The 18,816-nt window shown below is 47.3% G+C and overlaps 1 protein-coding gene across 4 annotated transcripts in view; it reads left to right on the top strand.

The window, feature by feature from the left end:
* The window catches only part of NUMA1 (nuclear mitotic apparatus protein 1), a 69,872-nt gene that overhangs the window by 43,187 nt on the left and 7,869 nt on the right, over positions 1–18,816 (top strand). For all 4 annotated transcript variants that reach the window (XM_080912598.1, XM_080912596.1, XM_080912597.1 and 1 more), the window contains exons 4-15: positions 2,638–2,717; positions 3,682–3,764; positions 4,652–4,732; positions 5,244–5,331; positions 6,693–6,810; positions 7,244–7,401; positions 7,671–7,788; positions 7,875–7,992; positions 8,227–8,367; positions 9,569–9,691; positions 9,792–13,151; positions 13,751–13,792. In XM_080912598.1, the coding sequence (XP_080768724.1) occupies positions 2,638–2,717; positions 3,682–3,764; positions 4,652–4,732; positions 5,244–5,331; positions 6,693–6,810; positions 7,244–7,401; positions 7,671–7,788; positions 7,875–7,992; positions 8,227–8,367; positions 9,569–9,691; positions 9,792–13,151; positions 13,751–13,792 (4,510 nt within the window). The remainder of the gene's footprint in view (positions 1–2,637; positions 2,718–3,681; positions 3,765–4,651; positions 4,733–5,243; positions 5,332–6,692; positions 6,811–7,243; positions 7,402–7,670; positions 7,789–7,874; positions 7,993–8,226; positions 8,368–9,568; positions 9,692–9,791; positions 13,152–13,750; positions 13,793–18,816) is intronic.

Below are 18,816 nucleotides of genomic sequence, written 5' to 3'. Positions count from 1 at the left end.
AAATTTTAGGGCTAGAGAGACAGAGGTTAAGAGTTCTGGTTACTCTTCCAGAGGACAAGGGCTCAATTCCCAGTACCACATGACAGCTCACAGCTATCTGTAACTCCAGTTCCTCACACAGACAGGCATGCAGGCAAAATATCAATGCACTTAAAAATAAATGAATCTTTAAAAAAAGTATTTTCCCAGCACTCATGAAGCAGAGGCAGGCAGAATCTCTGTAAGTTCTAGGATAACCTGATCTGCATGGTAAGTTCTTGTCTGTCTGTCTGTCTTGTCTGTCTATCTGTCTATATGATGTATATATATATTAAGTATACATATAAATATATATACTAAAAATACTATTCTTAAGCAATAATAAAGTGGTTGAACATATGTCATCAGTGGTGAATAAATCTATTAGACTGGTAATACCTGGCCTACTATTTAATTTTACCATCACTAAAAGGCAGGCAACCAGCTATAATACCTTCTGTGTTGTAGTGTACATTAGAGTAAGTGTGTGGTGTTTTTTGTTTGTTTGTTTTTTGTTTTTAATTCAGAATAGATGAGGAGTGTTTTGCTTTTGAAAAACTGAATTTCTGGGTTGGAGATATCTCAGTGGCTAAGAGCTTTGGTTGGTTGATCTTTCAGAGAAAATGGGTTCAATTTCCAGCTCCCACATGATGGCTCACATGTCCTGTAACTTCAATTCCAGGAGATTTGATGTTTTTTTTTCTGACCTCAGTTGGCACTAATCACTCAAAGTGCATAGGTATATATGCAGGCAAAACACCCATATACACACAAAAAGCTTTTTTTGAAAAAGGAAAGATAAATTTCCTTGACTTGTTTGCAAAAGCAATAGGTGGTCCATGCTGTAGACCTTTTTCCTGGGAAGATGCACAGAAGTGGCCACCTCAGATAGGTGCAGGCAGCAGACCAGAACCATGCTGCCCCAGTCTACTGTGGTGAGTCCACAGTTTATTAGTTACTTACAGGAGCACAGGTGACTTGGCAGTTGCACCTCCTGAGAGTCCCCGTTAGAACGGTGGCAGACAGCTCGGCAAAGGTGGGCCTTTGGAGCTCCATGCAGTTTGCAGCACTTCAGGAAAATGCCTTTCTGGCAGTTGTTTGCTGCTTAGGTAACTGGCAGTAGGCGCCTTGCTGCTGAGTGTCCCAGAGTTTTTTTCTATCTCCTAAGCCTCATTACCATCCCTCTTCTCTTCCAAAGGAATGCTTGTGAGAAAGTTCCTACTCCGCAGTCCAGAAGTGAAGTTGTTTTTGTCCTTCCTTTAGCCACTCTTGGTTTATTACTGGAGGAAATTTTTTCAAAAAGAAATTCAGTACCCATTCATTTTCTGTTGTAGAGTGCCACCTGATTAGCCTTAGACTAGCAGGTATGAAGATCTCTTATTAGTCTTTACCTTCATGTCAGATACAAGATGGCACAGCACTTGCTTTGGGAAAACAGACAGTTTGGATGCTGGGACTGTGGCTTTCTGATAGGCCTCCTGGTGCTGCTCCAAATTAGAAGGCTTGGCAGGCCATTGGGTGGTTTTGTTTGTTTATTTAATGGGAAAATGCTTTGGCATTGGGTCCTGAGGATTTTCTCTTTTATTCTTCTATATGTTCACAGTCTAAAGGGAAAAGGTCATCCTCTCTCTGATAGCTTGGAGACTTGAGCAGCGAAATGTAGTATAGAAGCCTGATTATTATTATTTCTTCTTCTTCCTCCTCCTCCTCCTCCTCCTCCTCCTTCCTCCTCCTCTTCCTCCTCCTCCTCCTCCTTCCTCCTCCTCCTCCTCCTCCTCCTCCTCTTCCTCCTCCTCCTCCTTCTCCTCCTCCTTCTTCTTCTTTTAGACAGGGTCTTACTATGTAGCCTTTTCTGGCCTGAAATTAACTACGTAGACCATCATAGAGATCCATCCACCTGCCTCTGCCACCACACTCAACTTGGCTTTTTTCCCTCCCTTAAGGGCATAATATTTGTCTTACTGATACTGATCTCTCCTCAATTTAAAGCATCCCTCAACTACGAAGTCATCCTGGATGTCCTGATTACACGTTAGATACCTCACTTTCTATCAGCAGCTAGAGTAGGCAGTTGGTTGTAAGTTGTACAGTTGTGTGGTTATCTGAGCTCTGTAGAATACCTGACAGGGTGATGAAAGTTAGATAGCTGTCATTCTAGACAACTTCCTGATAGTTTAGAGACTTGAACAGTCTGGGATAGGCTGTAGTTTTCTAGGAAAGTGGTTCTCAGTCTGTGGGGAGTCTCATATTACTTATTTATATTACAATTCATAATAGTAGCAAGCTTGTACTTATGTAGTTGAAGTGAAAATAGTTTTTGGATCGAGGTCACCACAGTATGAGGAACTAAATTATGGGGACATAGCATCAGAAAGGTTGAATCATGTCTCTAGGACTGTTCCATGTTGATTTAATTATGCCAGGTGCAGTATTAAGAGTTTTGTGATCTTAGTTATGGTTTTAATGCTGTGAACAGATACCATGACCAAGGCAAGTCAGCTGCAGCATGAGGTACAACCTTGGCTACCTCTAGAACACAGCTTCTTTGTGCTCTCAGAAAACACTTCCCAGGTTTTACCTTAGTGATGCTGGTCCTAATGGTTGCTCTGTTTGTTTTAGCCATGACACTAAAGAGGGGCAACAAATCCTACAGCAGCCACTGCCGGAAAGACTGGACTTTGTTTGCAGTTTTCTACAGAGTAAGTACATTAACAAGCTCGACAGCTCCAGCTCCTGGGACTTGGGAACTCAGTCATGGGTGTCTGGCTGCAGAAAAGTTTAGGGACCCCAACTCTAGCAGAAAGAAAGACAGCTGTGTCCTCCCTGGGTCTTGAGGTGTCTCCACCACAAGCTTATTTTTAAGAAAAATGTCTTTTCAGTTCTAGAGTCCATGTCAGGTCCAGATAGGTCAGAGGGGTTGATGGCGTTGGTGATACCAAAGTTCTCACTATTTTGAAGAGAAAGGAAAGGATTCATTCATGTTACTCTTGTAAGAAAACTTTCCCTTGCAAGAAAAATAATACTTCTATGTAATTGCTTACATAGGAGGTAAAGGGGCAGAGGCCAGTTTTTTTAAGACATAAGTTGTCTGTCTGTGTATTGTGAAAATAATCATTGCTCATCAGGTTAGTGGAAGGATTAAATAAGAATGTTTGTGAAACTTGGGGTACAATGCTTGTCAGCTCCCATTCCCTGGTCATATTTGTATCACAGAATTGTCATCTTCAGTATTGAGCTGCTTGCCTGCCATTTCTACCTCAAGAATTAATTGTAGGGCAGGTGAAATTCTTCCCTACTGTGAAATGGCTCTGGCAGCATAAGGGCACGGTGTCCTTGGCTGTTCTTACTGGACTCACTTGGAGACCTTTTCTTCAGCCTTAGCTGAGACAGAACTCTAGAATGATCTCAAATCTCTGATTCCTGTGGAGCTAAGGGAGGGAGCCGATGAGGTGACAGGTAAGTGTACGGTCTGGACCCAGAGTTGTTACTGCTGATGCCCTATCAGCTTTTCTTCTAATGCTACCCATGGAACACTTGAGCTGCCCCAAAGTACTACTTCAGGTGGAATATAAGGCAGGTGACGAGAGGGAGCATTAGGGACTATGCTTCTGTTTCTGAAACTGAGTTTTGAGAGTATTGTTTGCTACATGGTTGTCATTGCAGAAAATCGGAGACATCCTTCATCTACACAATGCCTGGTATCTGTGCAGAAAGTGATGGAGGGGTCCGAGATGGAGCTGGCCAAGGTACCTGTGGGATTCCTGACTTGGGTGGCAGAAAACATGGAGGAGTGCTGAGTGTTTTCTTTCTGGAACTCTTCAAGGCCAGCCAGCTGGCTGAATCAGAGGCCATTTTTTGTCTAAGGACTCTGTAAGCCCATGATCTTTGACAAACTTCTTGACCAACACTGATACCATGACGGAGGGTTGGTTCTCACTCAGCGGTTGTCGTAGTTTTCTTCCAAGCTTAGTTGACTTCATTCCCTCTGCTGGGTGCTGGTCTATGGAGAACAGTCCCATAAGCTTTATGCTCATGATTCTATATGTTGAAGAATTAGCTGTGTAGAAATTGTGACACCTGTCTCTATGCATTATGAGCATCAAGCCCTTGAATTTATTTATTTTATTGTTATTGTTGCTATCATCCCTGAGCAGGGTTTCTCTGTATCTCTGGCTGTCCTAGAAGTCATTTTATAGACCAGGCTGACTTCAAACTCAGAGATCTACTGCCTTTGCCTCCCAATCACTGGGATTAAAGTTGTGAGTCACAACTGCTGGTTGAGCCCTTGGATTTATTTTGGAAAAAAATTTGTCTCCTTTTTGAAGATTTATTTTTATGTGCCTTGGTGTTTTGCCTGTATGTATGTCTGTGTGAAGATGAAGATGAAGATCCCCTAGAACAGGAGTTACAGACAGGAGCTGTCATGTGGCAGCTGGGAATTGAACCCAGGTCCTCCAGAAGACTATCTAGTGCTTTTAACCACTGAGCCATCTCTCTTCCTGGGACTATTAAGGATGGTGACTTGGGACTGCTACTAGAACTTCTGAAGGAGACTAACTCAGACGGCTCTTGAGTGGAAACACTAGAAAGAGACCTGTGTCACTCAGTCGCTGTGCCTTTGTTTGGCTTCCAGATGGTAATGCTGTTTTTATATCACTCCACCATGAGCTCCAGAAACCCCCGGGACTGGGAGCAGTTTGAATATGGGGTTCAGGTAGGCTTTTGTGCTTTCATCCCACTTGCCAGCCCAGCCTGGCCTTCCCTCATCCAAACGTTTCTATTTAAATACAAATTATTATTCTCTAAAAAGGTAGTATTTTTAATATTGACAGCCACTTATTGTTTCAAAAACAAAAAGCAGAAAATGTGTAAGTACAAAGAAGGAAATCATATTGGTGGTAATGTCATTCCCAACCTGTTTAGTGTACACGTTAGAATTGTCTGGTATTTGGAGATGGTGTAGGACACGGGCTTTTGTGTGTGTCCTTAAGTGTGCTCTTGTCACTCCACTTAGTGTTTCCTCTGCCATGGGTTATTTGCAAGAAGTCAGCACAGTTACATGTAAATGCTCTCTGGGAGGGAAGAACGGGTAGAGCCAGTGTGCTGTGGGCAGGCGTGGAGCGAAGCCCTGTGGGTTAAGAGGGATCCAGCGGCCCCGGGGTTAGCACTGCTGGGAAAGGTCCCCAGCAACACAGTGATGCTCCTTTTCTCTCCTTGTGGCACAGGCTGAGTTAGCTGTCATCCTGAAGTTTATGCTGGATCATGAAGATTCGCTAAACCTTACTGAGGACTTAGAGAATTTCTTGGAGAAAGGTGAGTAGGGCCACTTACAAAGATCTGCCCCCACCATCCACCCTCGGAGCAAAGGACTACTGGGATCTTCTAACCTCAACCTGGCACAGAGTCTCGTGTGATGGAAGGTGATTTCTGAGCCCTGTGATCACACCTTAGTCCATTTGGAGTGGCTCGATGCTGCCTTACAGTAGCTCTCAGGATGCTTGTGAGTGATCTCATCTGCATTTGGTGACCTTGACTCTCACATTGCTCTGTGTGCCTTTTACTTGTTTTTATTTTGCTCTATTTTATCTTATGTTATGGGTGTCTGAACACCAAGTGTGTACCTGGTGCCCACAGAGGCCAGGGGAGGGCATTGGACCCCCTGGAACTGGAGTTACAACTTAGAGTTGTAAGCCATCATGTGGATGGTGAGAACTGAACTTGGGTCTGCTTGAACTGCTAAGCTATCTCTCCATACCCTTGGTTTTTTTTTTCCCTGTTTGTTTGTTTGTTTTTTCTCTTTTGTCTTTTAAACTGTAGGCTTAGAAGTTAAACATCCTTTGGAAACCTTGAAAAAGGTTTTCCTTTGTGCAGCTCATGTTCTAGGTGGGAGTCAGGTACATAAAAAACAGTAAGCCTAAGCATGGGGACTAAGTGTAGACATGCCAGGAATCTCAGAGTGAGAGTTCTGCATGTCTCATGAGCAGGTCAGCTGCTGCTACTGGGACTCTGAGCCATATAGTTTTGGGCAAGTTCTCTTTTGGCTGTTGAATTTGGGATTTTCTTGTTCAGGTTCACGAGGTAAAGGTGTTAAGAACGGGAGTCTAGAATGTAAGAAGTTCTCTTAGTCAGATGCAGATTTGCAGGTCAGCTTGTCAGCCATTGAATATGCAGGCACTGTGGGCAGAGTGAAGAGGGCTCATCAGATCTCTGAAGAGAGAAGAGGGTGATTAGAGGTAGTAAAGACCTGAGAAAAGTGGTCGTGGGAACCAAGAGAAGAGATTATTCTATACCTTGGTGATCTGAGAGCTAGGAGTGGACACGTGTCCCACAGGACCTGGTGGCACTAACACAGGCTCTTAGGGTCTTTCATGGTGCCTATATTGACAATAGGGCTTGTTCAGGTTTCTGAGTATGAGGGGAGCTTCCTCATTTCACCATACTCTTTTGAATACTTTTCTCTGAAGAAGTGGTAGCCCTACACCTTGAGTTTAGTTAAAGGCCTTGATCTCATGGATCAGGTTCTGCCTAGGAATTAATTGCCTCTTCAGTTTACATGTGAGTATCTTTTTGTATTGTCACACTTACTAAGCATATCTGTTGTGAGAAGGTGAAGAGCTGTTCATCCGCTTACCGACTGACTGTTCTCGGTTTGTTTGTCTGCTTCTTACCTGTAGTTCCTTATACCTATCCCAGTGTCCTCTCTGAAGAGCTTTCTCCACCCAGCCACCAGGCCAAGAGGAAGATTCGCTTCCTAGAAATACAGAGGATTGCTTCATCTTCTAGTGAGAACAAGTATGTCCTGGGCCTGTCTCCTAGGTTGGTGGCTTCATATCCTTCTAGTTGGTCCATGGATACTGGAAGTTAAGCTGTTAGCCAGCTTTTTACACTAGTAGGAATTGCTTTGAGGGTGTGTAGATTTGGGGTGTGTCATAAGTTAGCTCTTCTTCAAGAGCAGTTCCCTGTTTATAGAAATCCCTTTTTCCTTGGAAAATACATGTTTGCATTCTTATACCAGGAAATTAAGGCTTAGAGGAGGGAGAAGAGAAGGTTCTCCAGGTCATCTCCCAATACATGAGGTAGCCTGACAGATAAAGAACCCAGGCACATTGGCTTCCTAGACCAGTGCTTGTTATGGTCACTGGTGCTACCCCATCCCGAGCTGCTGCTGGTTACTTCAGACCTTAGACTCTTACCCTGGCATCTTTATCATCTCCTCCTTTCTTAGCTTCCTCTCAGGTTCTCCATCCTCCCCTATGGGCGACATCCTGCAGACCCCACAGTTCCAGATGAGACGGCTGAAGAAGCAGCTGGCAGATGAGAGGAACAACAGAGATGAGCTGGAGCTGGAGCTATCTGAGAGCCTGAAGCTCCTCACCGAGAAGGGTAGGTTCCTGACAGAATGGCACTGGTGATGGGGAGCATTTGGGATTTGCATTCAGGGAAGCCCTATGATAGCTGTGCCTGCTATGGTGTCCCTTCTGTTGACAGAGGAGATTCAAACTCATTGCTGGCACAAATGTCAGTCTGACCTGCTAGACACTGAGTTCAGTTTCTTTCCCTTGTCCCTTTTCTGTGGCACAGATGCTGTGCCTCCTTTGCTCTCTTCTGTCCCTGGATCTTTGCTGACTCTGTCTCATCCCTGTCCTGGGCAGATGCGCAGATCGCCATGATGCAGCAGCGCATTGATCACCTGGCTCTGCTGAACGAGAAGCAGGCAGCCAGCTCCCAGGAGCCCAGTGAGCTTGAGGAACTCCGCGGCAAGAACGAAAGGTGTGACTCGCCTGCCATCCTTCCAGCATTCAGTCCCTGCTGGTGAGGTGGGGACCACACCGTTCTCACAATTTCTCTTCTCACAGCCTCACTGTGCGGCTGCATGAGACTTTGAAGCAGTGTCAGAACCTGAAGACTGAGAAGAACCAGATGGATCGGAAGATTAGCCAGCTTTCTGAGGAGAATGGGGACCTTTCCTTTAAGGTGAGTGGGGCTGGCTGTGCACAGAGGCCCCTTGGGCTTTAGTCACTTTCCTTGTTAGTGGTTCTGGGAGGGGGTGCTCAGGCAGCTCTAAATGATGATGTGTGTTTCTGAATGAGAGATGTAATTGGCTGTGATCGGACTGAAGGTAGCGAAGAATTATTGGAGGCCCCAAGGTCTGGGTTTCAAGGAATTGCTGGAGGGAGGTGCCAACTTTTCACTCTGCTTATATCTCAGGTGCGAGAGTTTGCAAACCACTTGCAACAACTGCAGGGTGCCTTCAATGACCTGATGGAGGAGCACAGCAAGTCTTCTCAGGAGTGGGTGGAGAAGCAGGCTCATCTGGAAAAGGAGCTCAGCACAGCCCTCCAGGATAAGGTAACTCTCGGCTCTGGAACTGGTCACACTTTGCACATGGAGTTTATCAGTCTGCTGGGTCCTGGGCTGATGAGCTGCCTTCTCAGGGTTTGTTGTGTGTGGTGACCGGTTGAGTGCAGTATACCTGTGAACTCTGTGATGTGCAAAGTATGGGTCTTGGAAAAGTTAATCAGTCTCTTAGGGGGCTGATGCTTTGTTAACTATTGTTTGATTGAAGGGCAACTCATAAGCTCTTAGTGAATTAGTTGTGATTTCAGGTTGGGTTTCTTTGCTGAAATGCTTGATATCAAAAGTATATCAGAGATAGTTTTTTTTTCTTTTTGTTCTGGAATATTTGCATAGACATTATAAGTTGCTCATCCCTTTATCTAACATCTAAATCACTTTGAACTTTTATTTTTTTTAAAGTAGCCTAGTTCTATAGCCCAAACTTTGGACTCTGTCCTCTGGTCTTTTCTCCTGTGTGCCAGAGTTACAAGATTCTGCCATAATGATTTGTTAAAAATTTAAAACTCTTTTTGGTATCTTGCTTGGAGCTCAGAAAGGTTTGGGTTTGGGATTGTTGGATTCCAGATTTCAGACTAGGGATGCCTAGTCTGCGTTACTGTTGTTACTAAGCCCAGCTCTGCCAGTTCCTAACCTAGTAGCTCTTGGGCACGGTCCTTAGAATCTGGGAGCATGAGCAGTGTCTGTGAGAGAGACAGCCCCATGGGTGAGTCAGGAGGTCAGAGCATATTCGTCATAATGCTTTGTGCCCACAGAATGAGGGGGAGTAGATGTCGGGCTGGGGCAGATAAGTCTAGGCTGGTGTAGACGCCCAGGGTTGTTTTTTAAGCATTTGGATAGTGTCTGAGTCAAGGCTTGTCTGAGGAAGGCTACGTGGTAAATAGGCTTTGCACATTTTGACTTAAATCTACCCATGTAATTGGGAGTGGAAAGTCAGGTTCACAGAATGTCCAGACCTGTGCTTTCTGTTGATATGCAGGGTCTGGGAGTACCAGCTGGTTTTCAAACTCCTTATTTTCATGTCTCAGTCTCTTGTGTTTTGGTGAGCCATTACTCCCAGCTCAGTCCCATGGTTTCTGAGGATTTTTGCCTGAGCCAGAGCAAAGGGAAATCTAGGGGACAAGATGATTGTGTTTCTGATAATTGGGTGACTGCTCTACTTTTCTGTTTCCCTGGGTCTCTTGCTCACTCCAAGAAATGTCTTGAGGAGAAGAATGAAATCCTTCAGGGAAAGCTTTCTCAGCTGGAAGATCAAACAACTCGGCTGCAGGAAAGCCCAGCCCCGGAGAAGGGTGAGGTGCTGGCTGATGCCTTGCAGGTAGGAAAAGATTGAAACAGTCAGTAAGGCAATTTGATAGTGTTAATTCTTGGTGTTCTTTGGTAGGGTTGACCTCCATTTTGTCTCTTTATCCCAACAGCTGGACACCCTGAAGCAAGAGGTAGCCAAATTTGCCGCAGACAACACCCAGCTCCAAGCGCGTTTAGAGACTCTAGAGTGTGAACGTGGCAAACAGGAAGCCCAGCTGCTTGCTGAGCGGAGCCACTTTGAAGAAGAAAAGCAGCAGCTGGCCAGCTTGGTTGCTGACCTGCAGAGCTCTGTTGCTAACCTCAGCCAGGCCAAAGAGGAGCTAGAGCAAGCCTCCCAGGCTCAGGGGGCTCAGCTCACTGCCCAGTTGACCTCTCTGACAGAACTCAATGCCACCCTGCAGCAGCAAGATCAAGAGTTAGCCAGCCTGAAAGAACAGGCCAAAAAGGAACAGGCTCAGATGTTACAGACCATGCAAGAGCAAGAACAGGTTGCCCAGGGCCTCCGCCAGCAGGTGGAGCAGCTGAGCAACAGCCTGAAGCTGAAGGAGCAGCAACTGGAAGAGGCAGCCAAGAAGCAGGAGGCAACCAGGCAGGATCATGCCCAGCAATTGTCCATCGCTGTTGAGGCTCGAGAGGCTTCTCTAAGGGAACGGGATACTGCTCGCCAGCAGCTAGAAACATTGGAGAAGGAGAAGGATGCCAAGTTAGAGAGTCTGCAGCAGCAACTTCAGGCTGCTAATGAAGCTAGGGACAGTGCGCAGACCTCAGTCACACAGGCCCAGCAGGAAAAGGCAGAGCTGAGCCAAAAGATAGGAGAACTCCATGCCTGCATTGAAGCTGCCCACCAGGAACGGCATCAGGCCCAAGCTCATGTGACAGAGCTAGAGGCCCAGCTGAAGGCTGAGCAGCAAAAAACAACTGAGGGAGAAAAAGTGGTTCAGGAGAAGGTCCAGCTCCAGGAGCAGCTCCAGGCCCTTGAGGAGACTTTGAAGATGACCAGAGGCAGCCTTGAAGAAGAGAGATGCAGGGCTGCAGATGCCCTGAAGGAGCAGCAGCGCTGTGCCTCTGAGATGGAGGCAAAGGCTCGAAGCCTGATGGAGCAGCGGGAGCAGGAACAGAAGGAGTTAGAACAAGAGAGAGCTGGGCGGCAGGGGCTGGAGGCCCGGTTACAGCAGCTTGAAGAAGCTCATCAGGCTGAGACGAACGCCTTGCAGCATGAGCTGACAGAGGCCACAGCTTCCCAGAACAGAGCCGAGAGTGAGTGTGAGCGGCTCACCAGGGAGGTTGAGAGCTGGCAGAAGCGGTTTGAAACTAGACAGCAAGAGGAGGCAAGGTACAGTGCCATGTTCCAGGAACAGCTGATGGCTTTGAAAGGGGAGCATGAGATTGCCCAAGGGCAACAGGAGGAGGCGGGAGAGATGCACAGTGAGGGCCAGACAGGCCAGCAGCAGAGTCAGCTAGCTCAGCTTCATTCCACTCTGACCAAAGCCCTTCAGCGGGTCCAGGAGAAAGAAGTTAGAGCACAGAAGCTGGTAGATGATCTCTCAACTCTGCAGGAGAAGATAGCTGCCACTAACAAGGAGGTGGCCTGCCTGAAGGCCTTAGTGCTCAAGGCAGGTGAGCAGCAGGAAACAGCCTCACTTGAGCTGCTCAAAGAGCCCCCGAGAGCTGGAAACAGCGAGTCTGACTGGGAAGAGCAGCAGGGGCGGCCGCTCCGTAGTACAGAGGCAGCACTACAGGCTGTGCAGCGTGAAACTGAGCAAATGGGCGGTGAGCTGGGGAGGCTGCGGGCAGCACTGGTGAGGAGCCAGGGGCAGCAGCAAGAGGAGCGTGGGCAGCAGGAGAAGGAAGTAGCACGGCTGACCCAGGAGCGGGGCCAGGCCCTAGCTGACCTGGCTCAGGAGAAAGCAGCCAAGGCAGAGCTCGAGATGCGGCTACAGAACACACTCAATGAGCAGCGTGTGGAGTTTGCTGCCCTACAGGAAACACTAGCTCGTGCCCTGACAGAAAAGGAAGGGAAAGACCAAGAGCTTGCCAAACTTCGTGGCCAAGAGGCAGCCCAAAGAGCAGAGCTGAGGGAGCTTCAGCAGACTTTGGAACAGCTGAAAATACAGTTAGACAAGAAAGAAAAAGAGCACCCCACAGGGGGCACCAGTGGAGAAGATGCTTCTGGCCCAGGAACCCAGTTAGAGACAGCTGGAAAGACAGAGGCTCCAGGCCCTGAGTTGGAGGCACTTCGGGCAGAGATCAGTAAGCTAGAGCGGCAGTGTCAGCAGCAGCAGCAGCAGGTTGAAGGCCTGACACACAGTCTGGAGTCTGAGCGCGCTTGCCGGGCTGAGCAGGACAAAGCCCTGGAGACCCTGCAGAGCCAGTTAGAAGAGAAGGCTCGAGAGCTAGGGCACAATCAGGCTGCCTCAGCTTCAGCTCAAAGAGAGTTGCAAGCCCTCCGTGCCAAAGCCCAGGACCATAGCAAAGCGGAGGAAGAGTGGAAGGCCCAGGTAGCCCGTGGCCAGCAGGAAGCTGAGAGAAAAAGCAGTCTTATTAGCAGCTTGGAAGAGGAGGTATCCATCCTGAATCGCCAAGTCCTAGAGAAGGAGGGAGAAAGCAAGGAGTTGAAGCGCCTGGTTGTAGCTGAATCAGAGAAGAGCCAGAAGCTGGAAGAGAGGCTACGCCTGCTTCAGGTAGAAACAGCCAGCAATAGCGCTAGAGCAGCAGAACGCAGCTCAGCTCTCCGAGAGGAGGTACAGAGCCTGCGGGAAGAGGTGGAGAAGCAGCGTGTGGTTTCAGAGAACTTGCGGCAGGAGCTGGCCTCACAAGCAGAACGAGCTGAGGAATCAGGCCAAGAATTGAAGGCCTGGCAGGAGAAGTTTTTCCAAAAGGAGCAAGCTCTCTCTGCCCTGCAGCTGGAGCATACCAGCACACAGGCCCTGGTAAGTGAGCTGCTGCCTGCCAAGCACCTTTGTCAGCAGCTGCAAGCTGAGCAGGCAGCCGCCGAGAAGCGCTTCCGGGAGGAGATTGAGCAGAGCAAGCAGGCAGCTGGTGGGCTACAGGCAGAGCTAATGCGGGCCCAACGAGAGCTCGGGGAGCTAGGATCTTTGCGGCAGAAGATTGTTGAGCAAGAGCGAGCAGCCCAGCAGCTGCGGGCAGAGAAGGCCAGCTATGCAGAGCAGCTGAGCATGCTGAAGAAGGCCCATGGCCTGCTGGCAGAGGAGAATCGGGGGCTGGGAGAGCGGGCCAACCTTGGCCGACAGTTTCTGGAAGTAGAGCTAGATCAAGCCCGGGAGAAGTATGTCCAGGAGTTGGCTGCTGTGCGTACGGATGCTGAGACCCATCTGGCTGAAATGCGGCAAGAAGCACAGAGTACTGCCCGGGAGCTGGAGGTGATGACTGCCAAGTATGAAGGTGCCAAGGTGAAGGTCCTGGAAGAAAGGCAGAGGTTCCAAGAAGAGAGGCAGAAACTCACTGCCCAGGTATGTGTTCATGCTATGCCCTCTGCATTTGTAGCCCTCTCGTGCCTCCCATCCCACATCTGTACTGCAGTGGCCTGCCTTTGTTTATTAAGTAGCAGAAAAAGAAAAGTAACCAGTAGAATCCCAAGTTTGTCTGAAAGAGAATGTTAACGACAGCCAGTGGTGGTGCAGTCCTGTAATCTCAGCACTTAGGCTAAGTCAGGAGGAATATCATTACTTTGAGGCCACATAGGGGTTACATAGACCCTGTTTAAATTTCCACAGTCACCCCCTCCCCCACCATCCAATAAGGACAGTATCTATGGCCTCCTGTTCCTTGAAAGCTGATTCTGAAGAATCAAGTTGACTAGTTTTTCGTTTCTTTGGCTAGCCTTGAACTCACTATATAAGTAAAGATGGCTTTTCACTCTTGATCTTCCTGCCTTCACCTCCCAAATGTTGTGATCACAGGCCTAATATGTCCTGTTATCTGATTCCAGCTGGCCTACCCACCTCTAACCTCCTACTCCCATTCTCTGGGTGAAGTATCAGAGCCCAAGTGAGGTCAGTCTGGCAGTGGCTGTATCTCACTGTCTCCATTGCTTCTCCCCCATGCACAGGTGGAACAACTAGAGGTATTTCAAAGAGAGCAGACTAAGCAGGTAATGCCTGGGGTTCTCGATAAATGCTGGCTGCTTAAGCGGTGACCAGTCTCGGTGCATGAGCCCGGCTGCAGCTTGCTCCGCCAGCTCCTGTTGTGAACTGTTTGTGAGAGGCAGGGTCAAGCCATGGAGTCCAGGCCCAGGCTGCCCTCTCTGGGGCCTCATCCCACCCATCCCAGGTCGGCCTCTCCCCTTCTGCCTTTCTTTCACCTATCAGAGACAAGGGGTAGCATAACTTCATCTTTGCCAGACCTATATTGGCAACAAATTCAATCCTTGTGACACAAACCTCCCCAGTTCTATTTTGAGTTAAGGAGACTAGTCCAAGAGGAAGAACAGACTTATATGGCTCTGTTTAGATTATTGCCCTTCTTCCCTCCACGTTATCCTCAGTATGAAGATGACATGTGGGAAAGCTCAGAATACTCAGCCAGCACACTCTGGAGCCTTATCTCAGAGCCTATCACACAGAGCTTCCTGAAACGGGAGTAGAAAGGTTTTCTCCAGATGGACCATGTGGTCTCTCCGCCTTCATCGCTCTCAGGGCTCTCTGTCCTCCCTACTTGATAGGCTATGGAGCTGATATTTAGTGAGAACACTTTCTCAGTGTCTCCCTTTCTCTCAAAGATTTATTTATTATGTATACAGTGTTCTGCCTGCATGTAAGCCTGCAGGCCATAAGAGAACACTAGATCCCATTACAGATGGTTGTGAGCCACCACGTGGTTGCTGGGAATTGAACTCAGGACCTCTGGAAGAGCAGACAGTGCTCTTAACCTCTGAGCCATTTCTCCTACCCCAGAACACTTTTTCCACTCTCCTTGCTAGTCAACTACAGACATTCTAAGAAAATGGGATAATCAAATTGAAAAGCAAACAGTTAGCAATGGAGCCTTTTGCATCTTCCTCTGCTGCCTGTTCATGCCTAAGCACCCATAATGCCTGAAGGAAACAGGGGTGCTTGTGGCTCTTGTGATCCCTTTGCTTTTTGGTGGTTGGGGGAGGGGCTTGGAAGTATGTGCTACCCTGCTCTTGTCTCCAGCATCCTTTTCACCCATTGCTAACCACAGTGGCCATGCTGCTAGCATCTCTAACAGCCCTTGGAGATTGGAAAGAGGTCTGGGGGCTTTGCTTTGGCTATTTTGGGGGAGGAGGGAGAATTGACTGTACTTTGACAATGTCTGTTAGCACCAGAGTAGATGTCCTGTTCTTTTCTATTTTTTAAAAATCCTTTGTGTATGAGTGTTTGCCTATATAGGTATATGTGCATTAGGTGCATATCTGCTATCTGCAGGAACCAGAAGAGGATGTTTGAGCCCCTGGAACTGGGACAGTTCATTTTGAGCTGGCATGTGGGAGCTGGGAGCCAAAACTGGGTCCTCTACAAGAACTTGTAGAACTTATAACCACTTAGTCACCTCTCCAACCCCAGAGGTATTCTGTTCCTGCCCCAGCCTTTCTAGGTTGGGCTCAGGGTAGGACACAGCAGAGGTGTAGAGAGATGCCGGCTCTGAAGAGTCAGGTATTTATTTTGGTGGTGGAGACTTAGAGCTGGAATGGGTTTGGTCAAGTGACCTTGGTAACATCTATTTGGGGCCACCTCAGGCCCTGACAGCCTTTGGACAGCAGGGAGTTACCTATGTAGAGAAAGGGCTGGAGGATAATGATGGTTCAGAAAACCACTCTGGCTACTCTAGACATCCAGTTCTTAGTCAGAGAAATAGAACTCATTGAATCTATATTTATCAAAGGGAGATGTATAACAGTAGCTTACATGCTCTGGTCTGGCTATTTAAACAACAACTGTCTGTTGATGGAAGAGAAGATAATCTGGTGGTAGTTCAATCAAAGCTGATGCTTCAGCTGGTCTTTGGTCTGTATAGGACTCCCAAAGAAGTAGGTTCTAGTACCAACAGAGGGATCCCTCAACAGTAGGATAGATACACTGGCCAGCAAGATTGAGGGCAGGAAGGCAAAAGCAAAGCTTCTTTTGGTGTCCTTTTATATGTCCTTTTGGTCACCAGAAGGCTGACCCAGATTTAGAGTGGATCTTCCCGCCTCGAATGGTCCAGTCAAGAAAACCTATCCTGCTGGAGAGCCCTACCCAGCCCTCCAGGCATTGTAGCTGGGTCCTGAGAAGGCCATTCAGACATCAATCAGAACGGATGCTTCAGGATAGCAGGGGTCATGATGAATGCATTCCATGAACATGGGCCACTGCTGAACTTCTTCTCTGGCTGCAAAATGAGTTTGTTAGTCAGAAGCAATAGTGTATGGAATATCATGATGGTGGATACAGCATTCTGTAAATCCATGATGGTAGTTTTGGCAGAATCATTTTGTGCAGGAAAGGCAAATCCATAACCAGAATAATTATCTACTCCATTAAGGACAGAGCTCAGTGTTGATCTCTGCTGCTGGCAGATCTGGCACTCAGCAGCCTCTGTAGCCAAGTCAGCCTTGGTGATGGAAGTCTGTATTGCTGAGCCCATGTATAACCTCCATCTCTGCACTGTAGCTACTTTGTTCATGGACCTTTAAGGCAGTGACAGAAATGGCTAGGGAAAAGAGGCTGATTGTCCATAGAATGGATCATTCTGTCTACTTGATTATTGAACTCTCAGCTGAAGTCACCCTTTGATTAGCATTTATATAGGACTCAAGTCTCTTGACATCCTTTCAGATCTAGCCACATACTTCTAGATACCTGTCTTCTTGCTCTTTCCAAGGCTCTTGACCTTCCAGCCAGTCAGTCTGCTACAGCCTATGAATCTGAACAATTGCACATCTGTCCATTTCTGCTAAACAAAATGGATGACCATATGTAATGCCTAAAGTTCTGCACACTGGAAAGATTTCTCTTTACCTGCTGTTTCTCAGGGTTGTCCCAGAAAAGGGTCGTAATGCTGCAGCTGTCCAGTTCTGGATACTGCCAACATAATGTACAGTAAACCAGGCCCTAGTCTTCTCCTTTTTTAGTCAGCTAATCATAGGACACGCCCTGTGATGCTGCAGGTGCAAGCTTGGGAGCAGAAGGCATTGTAGCGGTGATAGGGACAGTAGCCATCCTCAAAGGGAGGATACTTGTCTGTAGATAATGGTAGAACCTTGCTCCAAGATCCCAACTGTGAATCCTCAGTGATTCACCTGTAGGCTCAAACAGCATCCCTGTCTCCCACTGACAGACACCTTGAGTACCATTGGGTCTGCTGGATCATACAGTCCAAGTGGTAGACAGAGCAGCCTGTACAGAATCTTGATCCTTCTATTCCAGGCCCCACCCAAAGCAAGCATCTTTCCAAGTCACTTGGAATATGAGCCAGAGTAACACACTGAAATGAGGAATGTGCTGTCTCAGGATCCAGAAAGCCCCAATGAATGTTTTTGCTTCTTTCTTGGTGATGGGAGGGGCCAGGTACAATAGCATCCTTCTACTTAGAAGGAATATTTCTGCATGCCTCACCGCTGGACTCCTAAGAATTTCATGACCTAGCAGGCCCTTTAATTTTGATTGGACTTATTCCCCATCCTCTGATTCCTGTATGTGTTACCAACAAGTCCAAAGTAGTTGCTACTTGCTGCTCACTCAGCCTAATCAGCATAATGTCGTCAATATAGAGGACCAGTATGATGTTTGTGGAAGAGACAGATGATTAAGATCCCTTCAAATTAAGTTATGACACAGGGCTGGGTAATATATCCTTGAGGTAAAACTTTAAAGGTATACTGCTGTGCTTGTCAATTGAAAGCAAATTGTTTCTGGTGGTATTTCTGGACAGGTGTTGAGAAAAAGGCATTTGCTGGATCAGTAGCTACATACTATGTACCAGGAGGTGTGTTCATCTTCTCAAGTAAGGATACCATATCTGGTACAGCAGCTGCATTTGAAGTCACTACTTCTTAAGTTTGCAGTAGTCAAACTGTCATTCTCTATGATGCATCTGTCTCCTGTTCTGGCCAGATAAGAATTAAAGGGAGATGTGCATCTTTCCCTGGTAGAGGCATCTCTTAATGGCTTCCATTTGACCTTCCCAATGATCATAGCCTTCACTCCACAGGTGAGGGAAGCACTGTGGGAATTTTGCCAACTTCTAAATAATCTAACCCAATTATACATTCTGGTACCAGAAAAACAACCACAGGATGAGTTTGGGGATATACTAGACCCACTATGAGTTGGACTTCAGCCCAAACGCCATTAATCACCTGACTTCCACAAGTCCTTACTTTAACTGGAGGTCCACGGTATTTTTTGGGATCTCCTGGAATCAGCATTAATTCAGAACCAGTTTCCAGTAGACCCGGAAAGTCGGATTGTTTACTTTCTCTCATATACAGTTACCCTTGTAAAAGGCTTTAGGTCCCTCTGGGGAAGGACTGGACTTTTATGTGTTTCATCAAGGTTCTTCTTCCAGGGGGTCTGGCCATCCCTTCACTCAAGGTGTTCTGTGTCTTGAAGCAGGTTCAAGTCTGGTTCACTGGCCAAGATTCCCTATTGTCACAATCCAGTTTAGCCTTTCTTTCTTTTGTCTGACACATTTTCTGCTATGCAGACCAAAGAAAAATGTAGTAGGCCTCCTGTATCTTCCATGCCTGGGAACACCATGACTGATTATCCAGTACCAAAGTTCCATACAAGTCACGGCATTATAGGAGTCCCGGTGTTCCGTGCTGTTTGCTGTTATGACAACTATGGTCACATTGCCTTTGTCAGTTCAGTATGGCCACCTGGCCCCTCCTCCTCTTGGACCCAGTTAACCCCACAGCAGTGAGTTCACCCAGCTGAGCAGCCAGCACCTCCAGCCCTACGCTCTAGCACTGATGAGAGATGACAAAGCTCTTCTCACCATCCTTTGTCCACAGGATTAATGAGGGCATGTCTTCTGGGCCTTTCCATTGTGGAGGGCTTAGTTTTACACAGCATATCCATACAAGCACTACAATTTCTCTGAGCTTTAAAATATTCATCAGCATGAATCCAAGGGAGATAAGGTGTCTACAGCTCTTTTTCAGTCATCTTTTGA

Source organism: Micromys minutus, assembly GCF_963924665.1.
Source record: "Micromys minutus genome assembly, chromosome: 2".
NCBI classification, from domain to species: domain Eukaryota; kingdom Metazoa; phylum Chordata; class Mammalia; order Rodentia; family Muridae; genus Micromys; species Micromys minutus.
The sequence above is the reverse complement of the archived record's forward strand: the minus strand, read 5'-3'. Positions and strand labels throughout refer to the sequence as shown.